General features: G+C 39.8%; 1 protein-coding gene across 1 annotated transcript in view; it reads left to right on the top strand.

Annotated features, from left to right (window-relative positions):
- Nucleotides 1–27,806, top strand: part of LOC124555220 (ATP-binding cassette sub-family D member) — a 90,792-nt gene that overhangs the window by 13,536 nt on the left and 49,450 nt on the right. Inside the window, exons 3-5 of the mRNA XM_047129074.1 lie at nt 4,673–4,845; nt 8,433–8,607; nt 13,116–13,231. Coding sequence (XP_046985030.1) covers nt 4,673–4,845; nt 8,433–8,607; nt 13,116–13,231 — 464 coding nt within the window. The remainder of the gene's footprint in view (nt 1–4,672; nt 4,846–8,432; nt 8,608–13,115; nt 13,232–27,806) is intronic.

Below are 27,806 nucleotides of genomic sequence, written 5' to 3'. Positions count from 1 at the left end.
TCGACAAGAGGTTCTCGAACTTACACCACATATAGCTCGAACAGCCCATTTTTGAGCCAAAAATACCCATTTTGAATCAGAAGAATTACCCCAAAAAATAAAACCATATGACATAAGCGTATGAAAATATGCGAAGTAGGCTACTTTTCATGTTGAACTGTCACTTATTTCAGATACTGTTCTAATGGTAAATAAAGCAGCATTTAGTTTCTGAACAAGATCCTGGACATGGGCTTTCCACAACAGCTTACTATCTATCCGAACGCCTAGGAACTTGAACTCTTCCGTCTCGCTTATAATATGCCCATTCTGTCTGATCAAAATATCGGTTCTTGTTGATTTGTGAGTTAGAAACTGTAAAAACTGAGTCTTACTGTGATTTAGCATCAAATTATTTTCCACAAGCCACGAACTTATTTCATGAACTACATTATTTGATACTGTTTCAATATTACACACAAGATCCTTCACTACCAAGCTGGTGTCGTCAGCAAACAGAAATATTTTTGAATCACCTGTAATGGTTGGTTCAAATGGCTCTGAGCACTATGGGACTTAACATCTGTGGTCATCAGTCCCCTAGAACTAAGAACTACTTAAACCTAACTAACCTAAGGACATCACACACATCCATACCCATCACCTGTAATACTAGAAGGCATATCATTTATATAAATAAGAAACAGCAGTGGCCCTAGCACCGACCCTTGGGGAATGCCCCACTTAACAGTGCCCCATTGGGACTGAACATCAATACCACTCTCAGCATTGCGGAGAATTACCTTTTGCTTTCTGTTCTTAAAGTAAGAGGCGAACCAATTGTAAGCTACTCCCCTTACTCCATAATGGTACAACTTCTGCAGTAATATTTTGTGGTCAACACAGTCGAAAGCCTTCGTTAAATCAAAGAAAACACGTAGCATTCGCAACCTTTTATTTAATCCATCCAAAACCTCACAGAGAAAAGAGAATATAGCATTTTCAGTTGTTAGACCATTTCTAAAACCAAACTGTACATTTGACAGCAAATTATGTGAATTTAAATGCTCCAGTAACCTTGTATGTACAACTTTCTCGATAACTTTAGCAAACACCGATGGCATAGAAATAGGTCTAAAATTGTCAACATTATCCCTGTCTCCCTTTTTATAAAGTGGCTTCACTACCGAGTACTTTAATCGGTCAGGAAACCAACCACTCCTAAAGGAAAAGTTACAGATATGGCTAAGTACTGGGCTAACATACATAAAACAATACTTCAGCATTCTGCTAGATACCCCGTCATAGCCATGAGAGTTCTTTGTCTTTAGTGACTTAATTATTAACTCAATCTCCCTCTTGTCAGTATCGTGGAGGAGCATTTCAGGTAACAGTCACGGAACACTTTTTTCTAAGAGCGCTATATGATTCCCTGTTGGGACTAGGTTTCTATTTAGTTCACCTGCTGTATTCAGAAAGTGATTATTAAATACTGTACATATATGCGACTTATCAGTAACACGGACATTCCCACTACGCACTGATTCTATATCCTCGACCTGTCTCTGCAGACCAGCAACTTCCTTTACGACTGACCATATGGTTTTAATTTTATCCTGAGACTTAGCTATTCTATCTGCATACCACATACTTTTTGCCTTCCTAACAACTTTTTTAAGCACCTTACAGTACTGTTTGTAATGAGCTGCTACATTTAGATTTTGATTGTTTCTAACGTTTTGATATAATTGCCACTTTGTTCTACAAGTTATTCTTATCCCTCTAGTCAGCCACCCAGGCTGCCTGTTTGTGCTAGTACCCTGTTTTGAACGCTCTAACGGAAAGAAACTTTCAAAGAGCACGAGAAAAGTCTTGAGAAAAGCATTATATTTATCGTCTACTGTATCAGCGCTATAAACATCTTGCCACTCTTGTTCCTTGATAAGGTTTACAAAGGTCTCTACAGCAACTGGATCAGCTTTCCTAAACAGTTGATAACTATATTTAACATGTGTTGCAGCACAAAAATCTTTTAGAGTTAAAATTTGTGCATCATGATCTGAAAGGCCATTCACCTTTTTGCTAACAGAATGCCCTTCTAGTAATGAGGAATGAACAGAAATGTTGTCTATGGTTGTTCTACTTTTCCCTTGCACTCTCGTTGGAAAGAATATGGTTTGCATAAGATTATATGAATTAAGGGGGTCTACCAGCATCCTTTTCCTTGCACAATCACTTATACAATTAATATTGAAGTCACCACATATAACTAACTTTTTGTATTTCCTATAAAGTGAGCCAAGAACCTCCTCTAGCTTTAGCAAAAATGTTGTGAAATCGGAGTCCGGGGATCTCTAAATAACAACAGTTAGAAGTTTAGCTTCATTAAATTTAACCACACCTGCACAACATTCAAACACCTTTTCAGTGCAGTACTTTGAAACATCAATTGACTCAAATGGGATGCCGTTTTTCACATACATGGCTACTCCCCCACACCACAAAGAGCTCCTCAAAAAGCTGCCAGCCAACCTGTATCCTGGTAAAGGAAGCCTCTGAATTATCTCCTTATTTAAGAAGTGTTCAGATATACCAATAATTTCAGAGTCAACATATATAAGCAGTTCACTAACTTTATCTCTAATACCTTGTATATTTTGATGAAATATACTAATTCCCTCATTACTTGGATACCTAAGCTTTGTCAAAAGTGGTTCCTTTGTTAGAGAGACTTCCCTTAAGCAGGAATACCTATCAGCTGACTTCAGTCTAAAAAAGGTGCAGCTCTAACTCCCACTACTGCAGGAATTTTCCCATGAGTGAGCCCACCACCATCACCTATGCTGTCACCTATAAGCTTTGCCGACCTCCCCTTCCCATACCTGTTGAGGTGCAGGCCATGTCTAGTGAAACCCGTCCTGCTGATAGACTCCACCGACACCACTGAAATGTGACCCATGCTTTCTGTCATCAGCGCACCCCCAAGTCTCGTGTTATTACGCTTGACGGCTGTGTTAAGATGAGGCCGATCGTGACGCTGAAACAGTTCCACGAAATGCACATTCATGTTGCCAGTCGGAGTGGCTATCTTTTCCAGGTCACCATCTATGTCATACTCCCCATCCCTATCAATACTATTACCAGCCCCACCCACAATCACTACCTGATCCTCCTTAGTAAAATCCCTACATAACCCCCCTATGTTAAGTCACTTGAGCCAATCCTGCATTAGGCTTCACAATGCTGGTGACCTGGTACTCACTCCCCAACACTTCCTGCAACTGCTGGCCTACACCTCTACCATGAGGACTACCTAACAGCAGAACCTTCTTCTTTCTCTTCGACTTTGCAACTGTCCTAGCCACCATAACTGCTGAGGTCTGCTGCTTACTTCCTACATCTACAGCTACTAGAGATTCCTCTCCACTAGACTCTGACAGTTGGTCATATCTATTGCAAACACCAATAGTAAAACTATCTGAAAATTTTCTTCTCCTAGCAGATCTCTTGCCAACAGCCAGCTCCCATTCCCCAACCCCCTTCCCCCTCCTCATCGTATCTAGCTCCTCCTGTGCGTTTTTCAACTGCACCTGAAGGGCACAGATCTTACGCTCCTGCTGCTCTATCAACTTACTCTTGCTACATAACCTGCAGTTCCAGGAGAGGATCTCACCAGAATGTCCACTGGCTTCCCCATTGCATTCCCCCCAGTGAAAATACTTCGAACAAGTCTCACACTGCAATCCACTACTCACGAACCTACGGCAAAGCCCACACTTCTCACTCATGGTAAAATTTTACAGAAGAAAACTACTTTATCTAAGTTCCGCTACTACAATAAGAAAATGTTAAAAACCTGACTACAATAATCACAAACTTACTCTACAAGGGAAGTAACTACTATTATTAACAGTAGTAATCAACAGCAAATGAGAATATAACAAAAGACTAATAATTCAAACATTATGTTGTTGTTTTTTTTTATTCATCTGCATTAATTTATATTTTTCTACATTTAGAACAAGTTGCCATTCATCACGCCAACTAGAAATTTTGTGCATGTCATCCCTGCACACTCTTACAGGCAGCTCTGGCAAGTTCCCCACCTTTACCCTGACATTACTCTCTCTTCTGTATCCCCATTACCCAGCCCAGCAAAGGTTGCTGCTCATCCCAGATGCAGTTGCAGTTGGGCTTAAGTTCCCTGAAATGATAGTGACCATAGTTGTGTGCTTAAATTGAATGTGTGTGAATCAGTGTGTGTTTTGTTGCCTGTTTCTGATGAAGAACTTGGTCCGATAGCTGAATATCATGTAGCAGTCATTCTCATAGAGCCTGTCTGCCACTCAGTGCCTCCTCTATGTGGTGACTAGCATCTGTCCTTGCTGCATAATTTGGTTATTCCATACTGGATTTTCCATTTTTTCATTTCTTTATATTAGTTAAAGGTGGTTGGGAGAGCAGCAGTTTATCGGTTACAAAGCAGTTGAAGCATTTGCATATAACTGAATGTGACCATTCTTTCTATCAAAAGAGTATCAAAAAATAAAAATAATGGGTGTTTAATAGAAATGGTAGAACATAAGTTAATACAGCTAAAAATATTCACAGTATCTAAACAACAGGTGTTAGCACAAATAATTTTACATACTATTCTGAAATCTTTCATACAAGTATTACTGTTGAATTTCAGGTCCACTTCTGGCAGCTATTGTTATTGGGGTAACAGGGCAGATCCTAAAAATGGTGTCACCAAAATTTGGAAGTCTTGTTGCTGAGGAAGCAAACAGAAAAGGTTACCTTCGCTACATACATTCGAGAATTATAACAAATGCAGAAGAAATAGCATTTTATGGTGGTGAAAAGGTAAGTTTTTAAGGAATTACAATTGTATTTATGAAATGTTATGATTATGTGAACTAATTTATCTAAGTATGAAATGTCATTTACATGATTTGTGTACAAATAAAGCCATATTTTATACAGACATCTTGTAGGTGAGTTGTAAACATTTTAGTGTAGTGAATTTCCACATTGTCCAGAGATGAATTGGAACATTACATGTTGATAACCATTAACGTATAGCTGTTACAGTGTTTTTAGAGTTCAAACTTAGCCTGTTGAGGAAACAAATATAAATAATTCTGTAACCAGAAAATTTGGTTGTCCTTAGAAACTAAGATATTTAGAAGTTATAAATTGCTGTTTATTGGTAAATAATTAAAATTTTAGAGACAATTGAGGGCCCCAATGGAAAAGGGGCACATGCCACCAGAGTATGCTGTGCCAGGAAATGGGAACTAAGGAAATATGATTTTGTATAGTAGTGTGAACTCCTGCTGTGATACCAACAGTTGTTACAGTAACTAGATGGTGTTTTGCAAATACTATTAACTATTATGCCACTTTATTACAAGTTAAAGTACAGAAAATGAAATCCTTGACATGTAGACACATTACATAGCATGTCATTAATAGTCAAACTCCTCATCAGTGTTTTCCTGTTCCATTGTATTGTCACTACCATCACTTATCAATGACTGATAAAAACTTGAATATATTGAAGGCACAAAGTGCAGTAAGCTTTGAAGGTCCTTGAACTTTGCTGCCTTAATTTGACTTCTGTAAACTAGCCCACACAGGTTTCTCAGTTTCATTGTGTGAATATTTGATAGGTACGGAATGTTTACTGCTCACTAATCTAAACACCATTGTGTTTATGATGTCTGCAGGCTTTTTGTCAGTAGTAACATTACGTTTGAAGATACTGTTCCTAATAGACAAGAAAGACAGGAAATCGTCTGTCTTCATTTCAACCAAATGAATGGGTTCTTTTGCTTGCTCTTTCTTATAAGTTCAACCCCTTTTGCTGGAGTGTACACAGTCTGTGTCTTTCTTTTCAGCATCTCAATAACTACAAAATCCCTGTCACATGGCAGGAACGTGTGACCAGGGAGGAGAAATTTGTGCTCAACAACATCAACACATTTTTTATTTAGGAGATACAACCACAGGCTTAGGATAATATAGTTTTTATTTTGTCCAACACACGAATCAGAATAAATGATAAGTCTTCAATGACGTTCTTCCTTCACCATGTCTAAAGCCTTTAAAACACAGCTAGCTACTTCATCGGCCCCTCTAGATGCAACATTCTCAGACCAGACACACATCTCTGCTTTCTCATCACTACAACAGTGAATACAGAAATTATATGTCCAAAGTTGTCTCTTATAAAAAAACTGTTTTTTGGCAATGCTTGTTGGTAAGCCCATGCACAAAATGAGTGCATAACTACCATCCTGTTTTGACTCATTTGAGTCACTTTTCAGAGCATTATATGTAGCTTCAGCTTTCTCAGGATGTAGTTTGATGTCTATGGATTCTGTGTTACTACTTGCCTTAGCATAATAACAAATACGATATGTATCACTCGACGATAATTTAAAACCAATATTATATTCCATGTTGAAAATGGTTTCATACACATGTTGTTTTGCTGGGACTTCATCTGTATTTTTAAGATCTTCACAGTACAAATGATACATTCCAGCAATCAAGTGAACAGAGGTTATGTAGGACTCATTCGAATTCTGTGTTCTGCTACAATGTGATGTGTACCTGGGAAACATTTCAGTGTGATTTGTAACCTTATTTTTTCTGTCGTTATCAATGGCATGAGGTCTGTTAGAATACTTGCCTCTTCTATTCTGTCTAGATGTATGTACAGATACATCTGTTGTAGATTCAAGACTCTCAAAGGTTTAACAGAAATGGCATGAACAGCTAAAAATGCAGTCCGACACACTTCGACCTCAGTAACTGGAGTGTCACAAATAAAATACCTGCAAGAAACCTTCCTCTGGCTTACTGTTGGAACCGTCCTCTTCTTTGGATCCACTTTTTTGCACTTATTAGGCCACACTAATCCAAATAAATGAGCATTTTGCTTATTATAACCTCCCAACCGATGAAACTCAATAAATATCACCTCCTTCTGCTCTTCACTCAGAGTTGAGTATTTGCAGAAATTAATTTTACAGCATGGATCACCGGCACTATGAAACACTTTCTTGGGCGCAATCTTATTTTTTTCAGATTTATATTCTTTTCCATTGTTCCTTAACCTCTTCCTTTCATTATCTTTCCACTCATTTTCTTTACGAATTCTTTTTTTTACGTGTACTGTTGCATTTCTTCGTGAGTAACTTTAATAGCAACACCTATTGCTGCCATCTTGGAAACATATGAACAACATTTGAGAAATGCTTTCTGCTTGCCTTTCCAAAACCAAGTCAACCAATGAGACGAATCAACTCATGAGATGCAGAGATACTATTGGCATGGGCCTCTTTTCCAATGGGAATGTGTTAGTCCTGAATAACAGGAAGTATAATATGCTCTCTTTAAAGGAACAGGCGTATGCCACTGTGTTAGAAGTTCCCTCCTACAATACTAGATGGCATCGGCTGTCTTCCTGTACCAAAATCACAAAATCACTGCGCAGGTGGCATGTGCCCCTTTTCCACTGGGCCCCTCAATTGCAAAGCATTTATTGTTACCTTTTTGGGATGAGGAGCAATAAACAGCAAGAGGGACATAATGTACTTGTTAGTGTAATTAATGTCTGTAAGTAATTAATGTCTATATAGAAGTAACATACAATGTCTGTACTAACTGAAATGTTACACATCATATCTAGAAATCACAATTATGATTCATGGATCATGCAGCTAAATAACTATGAGAAGTATATAAATGGGATCAGCTGATTAATATTGTAAATGTCACATTAAATGCTTGTTTTTCTTTTGGTCTTTATGTTCCATTGAAGAATATGGTAGATGTGAGCACCTTGTATTGCTTTTTTTTATAACTCATTTGATTATTTTTTGAAAACATAATAATTAGCCAAAATGTACGAAAATACTTAGGATAGTACTGAATAGCTATTTCTCTTATCACCTGTCAGCTGATAATGCACCTCCCCCCCCCCCTCCCCCCCCCCCATCCCCCTGGCTTATCCTGTTTTATTTAGTGGATAGTTAATCCATTAAAATGATGATGCTTTCTGTATTTTACAAGGATTGGCAAAATAATCAATTGTGGCTGTTAAAAATTTCATCAGTCATGCACGTGGAATGCTTTAGGAAAACTGTGAGAACTTATAAAGACTTGGGCATTTACTTCATATTCTAACTTTGCCACCTCAGAATATGGTCAAGACATTATGTTATTTATATATAGGTGATGCTACACATCATGATGATACAACTTTGTAGAGCAAGACTTGTGTCTCTCTCTCTCTCTCTCTCTCTCTCTCTCTCTCTCTCTCTCTCTCTCTCTCTCTCCCTTTCTTCTTTCTGTGTCTGTGTGTGTGTATGTGTGTGTTTTGTGTTATTATTTTCAAAATAATAATGCAATGTAATCAAAAAATTAATTCTCAATTTTAGGTCGAGTTACACCATCTACAAAAAGCTTTTGCATCTTTGAAGAAACAAATGAATGTTATATTCTCTCAGCGTCTGTGGTATATTATGTTGGAGCAGTTTCTGATGAAATATGTGTGGAGTGGTACTGGAATGATCATGGTTTCTCTGCCAATATTAACTGGATCAAAGAAGGAGGGTAAGGAATAATTTGAAATTATTTGTGTATTCATGTATAATTTTGTAGACTGAAAGCATCTGCAGTGAAAAATTGCTCAAATTTTTTTGTTGTATTCATAATCCGTGCAAAATATAAATCTTGCACGAAAGGAACCTAAATTTACAATTTACATAAAGTTTCTTTTTCACATCTATTGCTTTTGTTAATTGACACTGTTATGAAAAGGATAGATTGCTACGCACATATAGTGTGCTGAAAAACTACAAAATCGTGTTTACTGTGTCCCTCTAGATTGTTTGGATTTGGAGATGACTTGCGTAGTGTGTCAGTAAATATCGGAGAGTAAAATGACAATTTAAGAAGTAGAGTATTATAAAATCTTGTAGTATATTACAAAAAGACTAAAAAATCAGGAACATCAAATGACATCTAACATGAAACAAATTCAAACAAACAATCAGAACTAGTAGAGAAATTTTATTTTTCTGGCACTGAAACAATTCTGAGTAATGTGATCCAGTGACTGCTCCCTCCCTGGGAAAAACTGCATTTGCAGATGTTTATTTATTTATTTTTTCTTCTCTTTACAGATGTCATAATGTTACTGAAAAGAATGTGCCAAACATCAAAGTGCTCAATTCAAAGTATAAAACTCCAGTTAAAATTAAAAACAGATATCTAGTGATCAAGTACCATAATTTTTTTTAAGTATACTGATGCACTGAGCTAAGGTATTAAAATGTGTGCACACTTACTCAGTCATCCTCTCTGTTATTTTTGTAATAAGTTAGAGGGAAGAAAGTTTCCATTTTCTGATGGACTTAAATGTACTTTGGTAACATCATTCTATGGAAACTATTTCCCAAAAGGATTTAAATGGACTGTTTGTGATTAGGTGTATGATCACATTATACAAAAAAGGCTAGCTGGAATTTGTTAAAATTCTCAATGGAGGAAGCAAGATTCAAGATTATTAATGAATGTTATTGTAATCTAAGTGATAAAAGTTTTCCAATAAGAATTTTCTGCAAGGTTTTGAAAGTACTTGACAGTGTAAAATAGAAATTGCTACTCTAGAAATTTATGTACCACAACAGTATACAGTCTTGATTAACAGGAAACCCAGTCAGTGAAACAATATCTGCAGTTGATTTAATTCTAAATATGTATTTTACCATACCTTTTGCTAATGAAGGTTAATATGAATATGTAGTCCCTCAAGATTTGATATTTGAACCATTTTTAAATATTTATTTTCATTGAGGTTATTTTTTAATTTTAAAAAATCTGTATCAGCCAAATTAGAAATACAAAATGAGTACAAGGAAGACAGTAACAGAGTGGTTCACAATAAATTGTTTAAATCTGATGGATGCACCTCTTCTTCCATGGTTTGCGAGGTATTAAGTTGCTTTTAGAATCTGCTTCAACCTTCTGTGCATGGTAGATTTAATTGTACAATATGAAGACTGGTGTTGATGATGAAACATGGATGAACTAATTTTATACAGCAGCACAATGACGACCTGAATGTATCTTTTTGATTATGCTTCTCAAACAAAAGTGGAGAGAATAGAGAGTTTAGGCGAAAGACTTAAATGCCCTTGATTTGCTGCAAGTGAGCGTGCCACCACAGCCACTCTGAAAGAAGATAGGATAGAGACAGACTGATAGACAGGGGTATACATTTCTGAAATATGAGTTGTGGATTCCTGTTCTGCAGCAACAATTTGCCTGCTCACTGCATTGGCAAACCACAGACATTCATGGAGAAGTCCCAATCCCGTATAATTGTGCTTCTCCTTGATACCAGAGACCCATATAACGTCTTTCTGTCTCCAGCAGTGATGGAAACCATCCATGGGCATCTTTAGACATTCTAGAGGTGTGTTTATGTGGTTCTGAAGTTTACAAAACCAATCTTCTCAAGAAGACCATGCAATTAATATTTTGAGAGGATGCAACAGTGACTGAAACTCTTAACAACTTCTCATTATTTTAACTTATTCAGACTCTCTCTGTATAATGTGCCACCTTTCTGCAATTTCTTCAGTCTCTTTCACATATACAGCCTTTTTTCATTATTTTTAAACCAAGTGTTAGCAATGATCAAATTGTGCTCAGTGCAAAATTCTGCCAGGTGCCTTCCCTTTTGATTCCTCATCTGCCCCTCTGTGTTTCCCTACAATTTTTCCTTCTCGTCCTTTCTCTGCTATCGAATTCCAGTCCCCCAACATTATTAAATTTTTGTCTCCCAGAACTATTTCAATAATTCCGTTTATCTCGTCATACATTCTCTCAATTCCTTCATTATGTGTAAAACTAGTAGGTATATAAACTTGTACTGCTGTGGTGGGCATTAGCTTCATGTCTGTCTTGGCTACTGTAATGCATACGCTGTGCTGTTCATAGTAGCATACCCACATTCCTGTTTTTTTATTCATTATTAGATCTACTTCTGCATTATCCATATTTGATTTTGCATTGATAACCCTATACCAATCTGACCAGAAGTTCTGTTATTGCTGCCACCACATTTCGCTAATTCCTGCTATATCCATCTTCAACCTATCCATTTCCCTTTTTAAATTCTCTAACCACCTTACTCAATTAATGGATCAAACACGCTACACTCCAACCTGTAGAATGCTGGTTTTGTTTCTCTTGATGACAATATCGTCCTGAGTAACCACCACCTGGGCATGCAAATGGGGGACTATTTTGCCTTTGGAATATTTTACTCAAGAGGATGCCATCATCATTAAGCCATACAATAAATAGACTTGCATGCCCTCGGGGGAATGTAATGACTGGAGTTTCCCCTTGCTTTCAGCCATGTGCAGTACCAATATAGCAATTCCATGTTGGCTAATATTACCAGGCCAGGTCAGTCTATCATCGACATCCTCAGAAACCACTTGTATGTCTGGCCTCTCCAGTCTCTCCGCAGATGCCCCTCTCCCCCAACCCCCCTCCCCTATCTGTATCATACACACACACAACCTGGGGGAGGGGGGGGGTTAATTATCAAGGAAAACTGACTTAACATTTTTCTGAAGTTACAATTCTGGATTGCTGGGAAATACAGAGAGTTTATGATTTTTAGAAAAATTGTTGTAGAACATGGTCTATGAATTTTCTCTCATACAGTCAGCAGTAGCATCTGCACACAAATTTTAGATATAGTGTTAACTGCAACTCACCTTTAATGTTTCCCTAAGGTATTTCTGATATTGGGATTGATTATGATCATATTTTCAATGTATGGCAACACTACCTTTCAAGAAATCTTTATTTGACTCACATATTTGATAGAACATTGTGTAATTACATTCGTCAGTTGATTTAATGGTGGTATGGAGGCATGAGAAAATTTTAAGCTAAGAAACATGACCTCTACATGTCCAGTATAGTTGCCTAGACTTCACTTATAAAGGGTGAAAATTGGTACACACATTTGGCAGATTTTAAAGGGGAAGGGGGCTTAATTAGCTCAAAGGAAAGTGACAATACTGATTTATAAAAAGTGTTCCAAAAATAAACTGTAATCTCACCTCGTTGGTGTAAGTCTGAAGCTATGCAGGCTAGTCTTACAAGCCATTATGAAAACCACATGGAAGACTGGAAGACATCACTACTTGAATACAAAACTAGTGATTTTAGTTGCTTTTCATTTTTATATATGAATACCCTTGTGTGTACCTTCCTCAGATGCATGCAGGGGAACCAGAGTAGGATAGTCCTCAGTGAAAAAATTCTGAAAAAATGACATTTGAGTGCCTGGCTTTGCTTTGATGTTACAGATTTTGGAATTAGTTTTACCTATGAGCAACTGAACAGAAAATTTTCTTCTCTTGACTGATTCCACATATGGCTGAGACTTTTCCCCGTGATATAATTTTGCATTTGTATTAGTTGGCAACTTTTTACACAAGTTTTTATGATAATCTTCTTTTCAGTTAACTTCTACTCATCTTTTATGACTTAATTTTAACTAAGAGTACAGTGTCCATTGTTTCCTTAACAGGATTCTAATGTTCATATGAAACCATACTAGATTTTTCCAATGGTTCACTACCTTTCTCAGTACATACTTGCTGAATGTGTGTCAGATACTACTCTACAGTTTGAGCCAAACATCCTGTATTGTTTCTCAATGTTAAGAGCTAATTGCACAGGCATTTTTGATTGTAGTTTTTTAAACATATGAGATAGTGTACAGTTTTCTCTCTTTCAAGATTGTCAGGAGACTTATCTCACCAGTGCTGTTTCTAAAGATTGAGTGTAGAAGGATAACTCCTGCCAACTATGAATGAATTTTAAAATGTGCACACTTTTACAATGCTTTATTTAGTAAAAAAATAATTTATTTTGGTTTCAGTACTTAAGTTTACATGACATTTAATGACAAAAATTATGATTGTGGTGGTGGTGTTAGTGGTGGTGGTACTGTTGTTGTTTTTAAAAATAATATAAATTACCCCTATTGTTATGCTCATGTGGTATTTTGAATCTCTGTCTTATAGGTCAGAACAGTTCTCCAGATGGGGGAGTTAGTGAGAGAACTCAGTATTTTACGACTGCAAGGAATTTACTTGGTTCTGGAGCAGATGCTGTTGAAAGACTCATGTCATCATACAAGGTATGTATTTTTGTGTTATTTGTTTGCTGCCATGTGTGCTAAGTTCTAATATTGTTCTGGTCTTCAATCCAAAGAATGGCTTGATGCACCTCACACTCGTCTATCCTGTGTAAGCCACTTCATCTCTGCATAAGTACTGCAACCTACATACACTCGAACCAGTTTACTGTAGTCAAGCCTTGGTGTGCCTCTGCTGTTTTTATCCCCCACCTTTTCCACCATTACCAAACTGACTGTTCCTCTGTGCATTGGTATGTGTCCAATCAACCAATCCGGTCTTTTAGCCAGGATTTGCCATATACTTTAATTCTCCCCAATTTGATGAAATGTTTCTTCATTAGTTAACCAATTGACCCATCTGATATTCATCGTTCTTCTGCAACACCACATTTCAAGAGCAGTATCTATTCTTTGTTTGTCTGTACTGTTTTCTCATTTATTCTGCTGCCAAAATAGCAGGACATGTCTACTTTTAGTGTCTCATTTCCTAATCTATTTACTTCAGCATTGTCTGATTTAATTTGAATACATTCCACTACTCTTGTTTTGCTTTTGTTGATATTTGTATTATAACCTCTTTTCAACACACTGCTATTTCTGACAAAACTGCATAGTCATCAATAAATGTCAAAGTTTTTATTCCTTTAATTCCCTTTCCAAATTTCTCCTTGGTTTCCTTCACTGTTTGCTCAGTGTACATATTGAATAACAGCAGGGAGTGGTGACAATCTTGTCTCACTTCATTCTCAGCCACTGCTCTCCTTAAATGTCCTTCGACACTTAAAACAGTACAAGTTGTAAAAAAACCCTTTGTGTCCTGTATTTTATCCTTGCAACCTCCAGAATTTCAGCACTGGTATTCCAGTCAACATTGTCAAAAGCTTTCTGTAAATCCACAAATGGTCTCAACATAACTGTACCTCTCTTCAGCTTTTCTTCTAAGATAAGGCATAGGGTCAGTATTGCCTTGCATGGAATCCAAACTGATCTTCCCCAAGGTTGGCTTCTACCAGCTTTTCCATTCTTCTGTCAATAATGTGTGTCAGTACTTTACATTCCTGGCTTGTTAGGCCGACAGTTTATTAACATTCACACTTGTCAAATGTGCTTTCTGTGGAATAGGAATTCTTCTTGAAACCTGAGGGTATTTCATCTATCCCCCATATCTTAAATACCAGACAGAATCGTTTTCTCGTGGCATGTTCTCACAAGGATCTCAACAATTCGGAAAAGGATCTGAATAATTCTGACGAAACATTATGTGTACTCCAGGGGACTCATGCTCATTTACGCCTTTCAGTGCTCTCTCAAATTCTTCTCACAGTATCACATCTCCCTCATCTACTTCCTCTTCTCTAGAACTGTCTTTGAATTCATTTCCCTTGTATAACTTTTCTACATATTCCTCCCATCTTTTCATTTTCTATTCTTTGCTTAATACTGGCTAGCCATCTCGGCTAATACTCATGCAGCCACTACTCTTTCCTCTGAAAATCACTTTAATTTTCTAATAGGTGGCATCTCTTTTTCCAGTTGTCCTGAGTGCTTCTTCAATCTATCATTTCTCCTTTAGCCATTCCTGCTTTGACATTTGCAGACTCTATCAGTCTAATTTTTTTAGGTTGATTCTTTATTCTGTTCTTTTTTCCCCTGCATTTGTCAGTTAAATTCTGTATCTCTTGTGTCATCCAAGGATCTCTACTGGACCATGTCCTTTTGCCTAATTGATTCTGTGCTGCCATCACTATTTCATCCCTCAAAACTACCTGTTCATTTTCTTTTGCCTTTCCCCTTTTTCAGTCAGTTGTTATCAATAATTCATCAGCTTCTAATACCATATCCTTTTAAAGAGGCTGGAGATCTGTCTTGGTAGGCAGATGTTTATTGAATGCAAAAACTGTGACGAGAGTTGAGCAACAGCACACATACAACCCCACTGAGTGGATTCGATAGCCAGTGTTCTGATTTAACAAAGACCGTAATGAGATGATACAGCTACAAGTTTGTCAGTAGTAACATAGGTCTATACCAGGAGCGAAGTGAAGGGAAAAAATGGTTTGGCAACCTTTGTGTCACCACCATGGCTAATGGCACAGTCTGCATCACTCATTCTTAAGATTGTCATATGTGGTGTATGTGGTTCAGCGGTGCCACCTGAACGTTTGCAGCTTTCAGTGATTCCTTTGTGTCATCATGATCAATACCATCAGATATTACACCCTGTCTCACTGGAATAGGTGCATAAGGGTGGCAGTTTCCATGTTTGTGTCATCTCTATAGCATTGGAGGGTGGATGACTGAAGCCAATGTCTGTGTGCTTATTGTGGAAAATCTGATGGCGTAGTCTGATGATGCTTTGAATCCATTTTGTCAGGGTCATCTGAATTTGCACTGGTGAGTCAGCGTGGGTTGCCGGCGGGCTGTGTCAGGCATCTCATGGTGATTGGCTGTGTGCCTCCTTATCGCAATGGCAGTAGGCCACTGAAAACTACCATTCTTGGTGGTGACCATATACATGAAACTGCCGTGCCTAGCCTCCATCATGGCAACATGATAATGGAGAGACCATACCCAGACTAGGACACTTGTGCAAATATATGTGCAAGACAGGCGAATAAAGGAGGAAGAGCAGAGTCATGGGTTGCTTATCGTACAGTGATGGGCTTCTGTCATTCATGATTATGTACTTGAGGAGGACAGTATGTATGCTGATTTTCAACATGCACACTAGGGATCCATTTGCCAGTTACTGTGCAGGTGGCAGTGAGTGAAGCCAAATGGTAGATGCTGCTCTAAACATGGAATGAATTGTCGAGGTGCAACAGCACATGCAGCAGTGATGGATCCCTAAGTATATCATGTCTGTTTATATGTGAAGTGATGGGGAAAACTTCCAATACAGTTTAAAGGTACTTTTCCAGATTAAAACAGATGATTGTCTGCTCATTGAATTTGGGTTCCAGGTCCATTGTTAGGTGTGAGAGTATGCTACTATTGTCATGTCACCTTGTGATGTATTTTGTGATAGTACGAAGTCAAAATATTCATCCAGATTACTTGTGTACCACAGCCTTCAAATTGTATCATAGACACACTGAACTGTTTGCTTTCTTTATTAAAACTAACAGTGTAGCACAATTGCTTTGTGCTTCCAGACTGTGATGTTCCAGTTTGAGATTAGGTTTAACCATGAAAGGGTTTGGCTGAGCATGAGAGACCCTGATAGTTGCTGCAGGATTGTAGCATGATGTGCACCTGAAGCGTGATGCAGCCAAAAGCTGCTAAAAAGTATCGGTGAGAGAGAATCTTATGTCAGGGCTTTACTTCAAGAGATGAAAGGAGAATATGCTCTGGAAATTTGTTTGTTGATATTATCTGAGAGGTAGTTGTAGGTGAGGGAAGACTTGGTGAAGTTGTTGGTGTAAGTGTTGAGGGATTCTGTGATGGAACAGATGTGTTTGCCAAGGATTTCTAGGCCACAGGGAAGGGAGTGTTTGTTGTGCCAGGGGTGGCAGCTGTCTAAGTGCACTTGTATTTGCTTTTTGTTGGTTTTTATGGGCTGAGGTTTGGAGTAAGCTTCACAAATGCAAAGTGAAAGCACTATAGAGTGCAGCTATTTTATTTTCTTTTATTTATTTATTATTTTTTGAAAGAAAGTGGGTGTTGAACCTTATGAGTATGCTTTGCTAATACAAGCTGTTGTACAAAGCATGTTGGACTTGGGTCGAAACTAGATATTCTGACAGATTGGCATATGATATCGCTGCATCAGCTACACTGTTGCACCGCAAATAACTGATCAGGTGCAGCTGAGCTAAATTAGGACACCAGCCAATGCTAATGCAAGGGGCTGTGTAAACGGGCCAGTCTGAAGTTGACCGAACATTATTAAAACCAGAGCTGAAATATCACCAGTTCAGCAAGATAGCAAAGCCATTGCAGCATTGGTGGCACAGTTACTTCACATCCAACCCACAGACTTCTTGTGGCTTATGTGATCAAAACCAATGCTGTAGCAAAACAAGTATGGGCCAAGACTGTATAAACACACATCATTTTAAGTCAAATGTGTCACAGTCTGCCAGCCACCATTCACGAGGGAAGACCTACACCTGTCCACGAGTCTACATGGCGCAGTCACCTTCTCCAGGCTCTGCCAATGCTAGCTGCAGCACTGTTGCTGGTGTCAAGTCCAATGCTGTGGAATTAACACCCTCTAAATGGTGGGCCACCTGGAGACCAACTTGAGCAGTTGCCGGCCTCATACCCTGCTGATTTTGAGCTCGAGCCTGGGGCCATGCGGCTGTTCCATCGCCAACGCCTGTGCAGCAGACTCATTGCTGCCTGCCTCTGCACGAATCAGCAGCCACCATTGCTGCCGGGAGCCAGCCCATCCAACCTTGGGTCCCAACATGTTTCTGTGCACTACAGCCGGGGCTGTCGAGCTGTCTTTGGTCTGCATTACAAGCTGTCATGAGCTGCTGCAGTCGGCATCCTTACAGAATCACTGGCGTCATGACCAGTTGTTGCCTAACAGTGCAAGCTGTCAAGCTACATGCCACCAGCTGCTACTCCTTGCAGCTGTACACAGCTTATGTTCTGAGGGGTGTTGACTTGTCTGAGTATCATCACAATTTTTGTAGTTGGTGAACAATAAATAACTATTTTAGCAAGGATGTTTAATGACTACACACTGGACAAGTACTAAGCGTCACTCACCACTCTACTGCTACTGGGTGGTGGACTGTTGGTATCATGACCTCCAACTACTCTGTTCCTGCACCCACCATAGAGGCCTATCACTGCGGCCCTTATAAGCAGTGAGAGAAGTGGTAACTGGCATCCTCAGTGGGATCCAGGACCACATCTCCGGTCATCATCTGCAGTTCAGTAGTATGAATTTGGTGAGAGAGTTTTTAATGAAACAAGAGAAATGTACCAACTTTTCACAGTTTAAAGGGAATTGTAAAGAATATTGCTTGTGGCCAGTGAGATGCCAGTATTGTAATTTAGCAGGTCATGAATTATTGCATACAGTGTCAGCCAACAGTGCTCAGTGTCTCAATAAGCTATGATCCACTGTATGAATTAGTGTCATTGTCTTGTACCTCTGCAAGAGTGTTTGTGGTAGATGTACTTAAAGTATATTGTGTTGTTAGAAAGAGGTTGCACAAATGCCATAAGCATGAGTATGACAACACAGGAAGCAGTCAAAGTTTTGTCGAAACAGTTGCCTGAACCAGTGGAGAAGGTTGCCGCATTACAAAAATGGGTAGACACATTAATGGCAGATAGTGAGCATAGACAAGACAGAAGAGTGGAGGCAAAAGCTTCAATCCTATTACAGCTAGTTTAGTGATTCCTTTTTTAAATAAACCAGCTGATAATGTGTCAGGTTCTGTTGACAGTCTGGAAGCTGCCACTAGTGTGGGTAAGATGTGATTGGTAGGCAAGACATGTACCATGATAGGTTAAATAAAGCTTGTACATTTGAACAACATAAATATGGACTTGTATCAGCATTATTGCAAACATAATAGTGCTAGATCCTTCAGGGAACAACTTAACAGGATGTCTCAGAAACAAAACGAGTCGGTGGAGACATCCTGTAATATCAAGAAAATTGATGTACATGCCTAGGAGTTGACACAGAGTGAAGAGATGGAGAAAAGAGAAAATCAAAAGGCTTTAGCTGTTGCCATTAAGGTTGCCATACATATTGAGGAAATGTACATAACAACTCAGGAGCAAGATAAGCCAAGTGTTTTCTTGAGGTAAAATGCTACGGGTATGGATGTACGGGCGACATTCAGAAACAATGCTGCCAACAATGTGGGGTGGTGAGGCATCAGGTGCGAGACTGTCAGAATAGGAAGAAAAGTGAACAGCATCGTGGTAAGCACTCATTAAATGCCAATGGGAATTCCTCAGCCACTGGGCAGTGTTGCTGGTAAAGCAGAATGTAGCAAAAGCATATGCATAAGCAAAAGTAGAGTGCCGGTTGGTGGGCATGGTAATTGGTATGAAACATAGGTTTTTAGCAGACATAGGGGTTCATGTGTCAGTAACTGGTCTGGACCTCCTGGGTAGGTAGACACTAAAATCCCTGTGATATAGATTACGTTGAGTAGGGAACAAAAAATACCGCCATAGAGAGCAGCATTGCTTAATTTCTGTATTAGAGCAAGGAATTTTCAGTAATATGTGGAAGTATTGCTCCATATTGGTGAGGGCTACTGTGCAATCCTAGGGCTGGATTTTTCTAAATAAGCATCACATAAAGTGCTGATCGACTGAATGATGTGTTGTGTGTTATAGAGCCATCAGAACAAAATGACACATTGGACACATTGGGCACTTAGCATTGTTTTGTAGGTAGAAGCATGGGAAACGTGTAAGAAATAGCTGGGTATTGCGTGAATAATAGGTAATTCTGGCTCTGACAAAGTACATCTGCCAAAAGGGTTATTGATTGTAAGGTTGGGCATCCTAGATGAGGGTTATTTGGATAAGTCAACTGGAAACCTGCCCAAGCAAACTCAATGCATCTGCATTATGCAAGAAGTTCAAGCATTTGAAAGGAAAGGATAAGTCAGCAAAGGAAACTTTGTTAATGATATTCACAGATTTGTTCAATCATAGTGGACCATTACCAGCAACACCTGTGACTCAGCATAGAATTCCGACAGGTAATAACCCCTCAGTACACAAAATGCCATATAGAATATCAGGGCACCTGCAACCTATATTGCAAGATTTCATTGATTAGCAGTTGGCTGATGGCATTATTGAAGAAACTGATAGTCCCTGGGGAACAGCTGTTGTCATTTTTCTAAAGAAATCATCAGATGAAACAAAGAAATACTGTTTTTGTTGCAATTATTGATACATAAATGAAAGAACAATCGTGGATGCATATATTATACGAGGATAATCCCAAAAGTAAGGTCTCCTATTTTTTTAAAAGTACATAGACCTGATTATTTCTACAATGGTTTACATCAGTTTACAGCTTGAACATTTAGCTATTTTTCGACATAATCATCATTTCTGTCAATGCATTTTTGTAGATGCTGTGGCAGTTTTTGTATGCTCATGTCATACCAGCTTGCCGCCATGCTGTTCAGAAAGTTATGCACCTCTTCGTTCACCTCGTCATTGGAGCTGAATCGCTGGGACCACAATTAATGCTGACAGGTACTGTGAGACTCTGAAAAAACTCAAACGAGCAATTCAGAACCAGAGAAGAGGAATGTTGAGCAAGGGCGTACACATTCTCCATGACAACGCTCGCCCACACATCACTCGGCAAACTGTTGCTCTCCTGCAACAGTTTCAGTCGAACATAATCACACACCCACCCTATAGTCCTGACTTGGCGCCCAGTGATTATCACCTGTTCCATAGGTTAGAAGAACATTTGGCCGGGAAGCGATTCATCTCCGACGATGAGGTGAAAGAAGAGGTTCATAACTTTCTGAACAGCATGACGGCGAGCTGGTATGACATGGGCATACAAAAACTGCCACAGCGTCTACAAAAATGCATCGACAGAAATGGTGATTATCACGAAAAATAGCTAAATGTTCAAGCTGTAAACTGATGTAAACCATTGTAGAAGTAAACATGTCTATCTATCTATAAAAAATAGGAGACCTTACTTTTGGGATTACCCTCGTACCTAACTTAAATTGGACTTTGGACAACTTAGGTCAATGTAAATATAACTCCATGATGGACTTGAAGAGTGGGTGTCACCAATTTGAAGTCATTCCAGAAAGCCATCCAAAGACCACATTTACTGTTCCGTGGGGTTACTATTAGTATTTACAGATGTCATTTGGGCTTAAGAATGCACCACAACGTTGCAGAGGTTATTGGATTTATTGTTCAGGGGATTAAAACCACATCAATGTATAGTCTATTTAGATGGTGATATTGTGTTTTCTAAAGACCTAGAGGAGCATGTGCAACAACTGGAGCAAGTGTTTAAGAGGTTGCAATTAGCATGTTTATTCAATTTCTTCATGCAGAAGGGGAGCATTCATCACAGTTTCTTCATAGGATGGAAGAGGTGTATGGAGAGCAGTGTCTTGCACGGTGTACAATATTCCAGTGGTGAAATGGGCATGTAAACATCAAGGGCATGCCACACCATGGGCTTGCACACATTGTCACCACCAGTGCTATGAATTCAGCTGTGGAGGAGCTCATACATACAAATCATTGGGTCACCACATATTACATTGCTGTTGAACTGTCAATCAGCAAAGGAACTGTGCATCACATAAGCCTTAAGAACCTTTGTTACAGAGAAGTTTGTGCACAGTGGGAGCCCGAAAATCATTCAGAGAATCAGAAGATGGTGTGAATAGATATTTGCCTGATTCACCCGTTGAGGTACTTGGAGCAAGGAACAGATTTTATTGCTCAGATTGTGTAATATGATGATGATAGGTATTGTTACCACTTTGACCCCACCCCCAACTGGATGAACATGAAGTAGTGGCATCCAGAACCCCTGCTCCAAAAAAAGCCCAGTCTCCCCAAAGGCAAATGTAATGCTCAGTTTCTTTTATGATGAAGAAGGACCTCTGCTCATTGACTGGCTACCACAGGTTGCAACAGTTAATGCTGAGCAGTATTGCAGCACATTCCGGAGGCTCAAACAGCCCATCAAGAACAAATGCAGGGGCAACCGCTTGAATAGGATAGTGTTTCCTGAAGACAATGCTAGGCCACATGATGCCAAGAAGATCCTCAGGCTCCTTCAAAAATTTCTATGGGAGGTCCTGGATCATCTTCCCATGCAACTCACATATCTTCAACACCTTAACAGTCTCTGAAAGACCAGAGCTTCAGCTATGATGAGGATGTGCAGGACACTGTTGAAAACTGGATCTGTCAGCAACCTAGGAGTTTCTACACTGAAGCCATCAACTCCTTCCCTGCACACTGAGATCGGTGTATCATTGTCAGTCGCAGTTAAGTGTAGTTATACTTTTCCACATGAACTGTAATTATAATATTGTTATTAAAATTTCTTTACATAAAACTGTAGTCTCCTTTTCATTTGGGCACACTTTATATTACAGAAAATTTGCCAAGGGCTTTGCTGAAATTGCTAGATCATTTACTCATTTGTTGGAAAAATGTATGAAATTCTGGCCAACTTAACATCAGCAAAAGCAAAACAAGGTTATGGAATGTAATTGACTTAAATCAGCTGATGCTAAGCGAATCGGATTAGGACACAAGACACACAAAGTAGTAGATGAGTTTTGCCATTTGGGCAGCAAAATAAATGATGATGGCCAAAGTTTTGCCATTTGGGCAGCAAAATAACTGATGATGACCAAAGTAGAGAGGATATAAACTGTTGACTGGCAATGGCAAGAAAAGCATTTCTGCAGAAGAGAAATTTGTTAACAGTGAATATAGATTTAAGTGTTAGGAAGTCATTTCTGAAGGTATTTGTCTGGAGTGTAGCCATGTATGGAAGCAAAACACAGACGATAAACAGCTTTAAAAGAGAATAGAAGCTTTCAAAATGTGATGCTACAGAAGAAGAATGCTGAAGATTGGATGGCTCAGTCATGTAACTAATGAGGAAGTACTGAATAGAATGGTCAGACAAGAAATTTGTGGCACAGCTTGACCAAAAGAAGGGACTGGTTGATAGGACACATTCTGAGACATCAAGGGATCACCAATTTGGTATTTGAGGGGAGTGGGGGGTAAAAATCATAGAGGGAGACTAAGCAAATTCAGAAAGATGTTGGTTGCAGTAGTTATTCAGAGATGAAAAGGCTTGCACTGGATAGAGTAGCATGGAGAGTTGCATAAAACCAGTCTTCGGACTGAAGACCACAACCACCACCTTCTGTCATGCACTTCATGGTGGTTTGCAGAGTATAGATGTAGAAGTAGATATAGATGAGTGTCGAATTACCACTGACTGAATGTTCCAACATGTACAGCAATACTGCAGTGAGCCACAACATTATGACTACAAATATCTCAGTTTCTGGTAATGGAGCGGTTCTGGTTTTGCTTGTGAGACCTGCGTCTACATTAGGTGGAAAACCATGGACACCAATGAACTCCCCGTGCAGTAACTACCAGTGGATTGGGTAAACTGTAGCGTGTAATGACTAGTTAAGCAAGAATAAAAAGCTGTGTGGTAAACAAGCAGAACTGTGAAGCATAAGGAGTCGAACAAGATTGTTTACTGTGGAAATGTTTGTGAGGAATCTGTCAAAATGGGAGAATTCAATAGTATTATTTTAGTAGGCTGTAAGTGATAATTCAGTGGGAATATATTCCTGTAGGGAAGCAAGATAGTCCAGTGGACTAAACATAGAAAAACGATGTTTAGAATTAAGAATACAGCCGATGAACCTTGTGGTTTAAGCTGAGCCAATGTAAGAGGAAAACTAAGTGTACTGTTTACAATTGTCAACTTCTAAATGTATGTCAAGATTCCATAGAATTACCATGGACAGAGATACAGAGGCCAGATTTTCTGAAGGAAGGCGGCATGTTGCGCTGCAAATACACTGAAGGTCCAAAGAAACTAGTATAGGCATGCATATTCAAGAACAGAGATACGCAAACAGGTAGAATACAGCGCTGCAGCCAGCAATTCCTGTATAAGACAACAAGTGTCTGGTGCAGTTATTAGATCAGTTACTGCTGCTACAGTGGCAGATTATCAAGATTTAAGTGAATTTGAACATGGTGTTATACTCTGCGTATGAGTGATGGGACACAGCCAAAGTGGGGTTTTTCCCATACGACCATTTCACGAGTGTACTGTGAATATCAGGAATCAAGTAAAACATCAAATCTCTGACATCACTGCAGCCAGAAAAAGATCCTGCAAGAATGGGACCAATGACGACTGAAGAGAATCGTTCAACATGACAGAAGTGCAACCCTTCCACTAATTTCTGCAGATTTCAATGCCGGGCATTCAACAAGTGTCAGTGTACGAACCATTCAATGAAACACCATTGATATGGGCTTTTGGAGCTGAAGGCCCACTCGTGTACCCTTGATGATGCACAACTCAAAGCTTTACGCCTTGCCTGGGCCTGTCAACACCGACACTGGACTATTGATGACTGGTTGGATAAGTCTCATTTCAAATTGCATCGAGCCAATGGACGTCTACGGGTATGGAGACAACCTCATGAATCCATGGACCCTGCATGCTGCAGGGGACTGTTCAAGCTGGTGGAGGCTCTGTAATGGTGTGGGGCGTGTGCAGTTGGAGCGATACGGGACCCCTGATACGTCTAGATATACTGTGATAAGCGACACACATGTAAGCTTCCTGTCTGATCACCTGCATCCATTCACGCCCATTGTGCATTCCAACGGACTTGGGCAATTCCAGCAGGACAATGTGACACCCCATACATCCAGAATTGCTACAGAGTGGCTCCAGGAATACTCTTCTGAGTTTAAACACTTCCACTGGCCACCAAATTTCCCAGACATGAACATTACTGAGCATATTTGGGATGTCTTGCAACAAGCTGTTCAGAAGAGATCTCCACCACCTCGTACTCTTGCGCACTTATGGACAGCCAGCACTACTTCAGACATTATCAAATCCATTCCACACTGTGTTGTGGCACTTCTGCGTATTCGTGGGGGCCCTACATGAATTAGGAGGTGTATCAGTTTCTTTGACTCTTCAGTGTAATTGAATGAGCACAGCTGAATAAAATTAGGACACCTGTCACAGCTAATGCAAGAGGCACCATAATCAGGTCAGACTAGAGCTGACCAAACATTATTACATGGGGGCCTCTTTGCTAATACATCAGGAACTGCTGTTATAATACTGAACAGTTACTACATTGCCAGGCACAGCTGAGGGGCCAGAGTTGAAATTTCACCAACTCTGCAACATGGCAGACCCATTGTAGCGTTGGTGGCCCAATCACTTCACATCTGAGCCACAGACTTCTTGTGGCTTATGTGATTGAAACCAGTGCTGTAACCAAACAAGGATGCGCCAAGACCATATAAATATTTGTCACTTTTAGCCAAAGGAATTTCAGGTTGCCAACCACCATTCCCGAGGGGAGACCAATATCACTACATGAGTCTATGAGTCTACATGGCTCTACCAGTTGCGCTCTCTAGACCTTGCTGCTGGTACCAAGTCAGATGCTGTGGACTTAATGCCGTCCAACTGGCAGGCCATCTGGGGACCTACTTCAGCTGTTGCCGGCCTCCTACCCTAGAGGTTTAGATCTCAAACACAGGCCTGTGCAGCAGTTCATCTGGCATCACCTGTGCAGGCCAACTTGTTACTGCCTGCCTTGCTCTTTGCACAGCCATTGTTGTTGCTGGGAGCCATCCCATCCACCTTGGGGTCACAACATGATTCTGTGCACTATGTCCTGTGTTACCCGGCAATCTCTAATCTTCATTATGAGCTGCCACTTGTCACCGGGAGCCATCCCATCCACCCTGGGGCCACAACACGATCCTGCGCACTGTGTCCTCTGCTGCCTGGCAATCTCTAGTTAGCATTCAGAGCTGCCGTGTGGTGCTGCAGTTGGTGTCCTCGCAGAACTGCTGCCCCATCATCACCAGTGGCCACACAACATTGCAAGGTATCTGGCTGCCAGCTGCACCTCCTCGCAGATCATTCACAGCCTATGTATCGGGGGAGTTGATTCTCCGAGTATCATTACGATTTTTGTAGTTGTTTAACAATACATCGTGGATGTTTTAGCAGGTTTTGATGACAGCACGTTGCATCACTACCAGGCATCCACTCTGCAGTTCACTACCCTTCCCAGGATGGTGAACTATCGATGTCCTGACCTTTAACTACCCCTTTCTACCAGCTCCATAGAGGTCTACCACCACGACCTTTGTGAAGCTCTTATACTTGAAGAAAGGAATTGAGGAAAGTAACAACATGTAATGGCATCATGCTGTATAACAGAAATGCATAGTTTTGTATTTATGCTTATAAACTGGACCACAGTGCCACAGAGGCAGCCAGAAAATCAACAGATCACAGCAGACAGACTAGCTAACACCCTGGTCAGATATGGAAATAGAAACAGTAAAAATTAACAATGTGGGTATTAACTGACAGTCGTCAACAGGAACAAACTGAGAGTGCATACTGTGTTGGCAACTGTAGAAAACTTACTTACTGACAGGATATTGAAAATTATGTAGGTTGTTCACAACACTTCCTGAAGACAAACATGTCATATATGTTCAGCATATCCTGTTTAGATGAAGGACAAATTAGTTTCTAATCATTTTCAGAAGTGTGGATTGTGAGTAGTTAGTCTTAAATATATGCTGATGAAACAAAACATTATGCCTGCCATGAGACTGAATGCCACCTGGTGGTGTTATGGGCACATGGCGCGGTAAGGAAAGTATATAAGTGGAGCAGAGAATTCATTCTAATGATGATGAAGAATGCAAATGTAGATACCTGCTTATATATGTGACTTTGACAAAGGGCACATATGACAGCAAGAATCTCGGAAATACTAAAACTTGTGGACTGTTCTCGTGCTATTTTTGTTAGCATTGTGGAAAGTGGTTGAAGGATAGTGAAACTTCAAGTAGGTGACAGGGTGTTGGACATCCATGCATCATCAGATGTTCACCTGCTTGCCCACTCTGTAAAACAGGATAGGCAGTGATCTGTTACAGATATGATGACAAAACAATGCAGTTGCAGGCACAACTGTTTCAGAGCACACTGTTCAGTTCAGATTTTTTAACATGGGGCTCTGCAGCAGACGACCCAGCAGACGACCTTCATGCGTTCCCATGTTGATGCAATAGCATCATCAATTACGATTGCAGTGTACGTGGGCTCATCAAGGTTGGACCGCAGATTAATGGAAATGTCACCTGGTGAGATGAATCGCATTTCTTGTTACACCATGTCTATAGCTGGGTTGGTATACGCCACCATCTAGATGAATGACTGCTCGAAACAGGCACCACACCATGGATGCAGGTTGGTGGAGGCAGTATTGTGCTGTGAGACACACGCCTTTGCTTTCATGGGATACGCAGTAGTAATCAAAGGCTCAATGACAAATGTGGACTACGTGAACATTATTGCAGACCACCTGCATTTTCTCAAGCTTGATGTCTTCCTTGATGATAATGACATCCTCTAGCAGGATAACTGTTCATGTCACATGGTCGAAATTGTGCTACAATGGTCTGAAAACCATGGTAGTGAACTTACATGGACATCTTGGCCACCAAATTCATCAGATATGAACCTGATGGAACAGGTCTGGGACATTATCAGGTGCCAGATCCTTGCTCACAAGTCACTGGCTTATAATTTATGGGAACTGTGTGACCCGTGCATAGGTATATGTTGCCATATACCTCCAGAAATTTACAAAGGACTTGTCAGATCCATGCCATGTGGAACTGCTGCTGCATTATTTTCCAGATGTGCACCAACACTCTATTAAGTATGTGATCATACTGTTTTGGCTAACCAGTGTGTGGTTTCTCACAACTAGTCACAAAAGACTAAATTTTGCTTACATGT

Source organism: Schistocerca americana, chromosome X (genome assembly GCF_021461395.2).
Source record: "Schistocerca americana isolate TAMUIC-IGC-003095 chromosome X, iqSchAmer2.1, whole genome shotgun sequence".
NCBI classification, from domain to species: Eukaryota; Metazoa; Arthropoda; class Insecta; order Orthoptera; family Acrididae; genus Schistocerca; species Schistocerca americana.
This window is presented reverse-complemented; position numbering and strand designations above follow the sequence as displayed.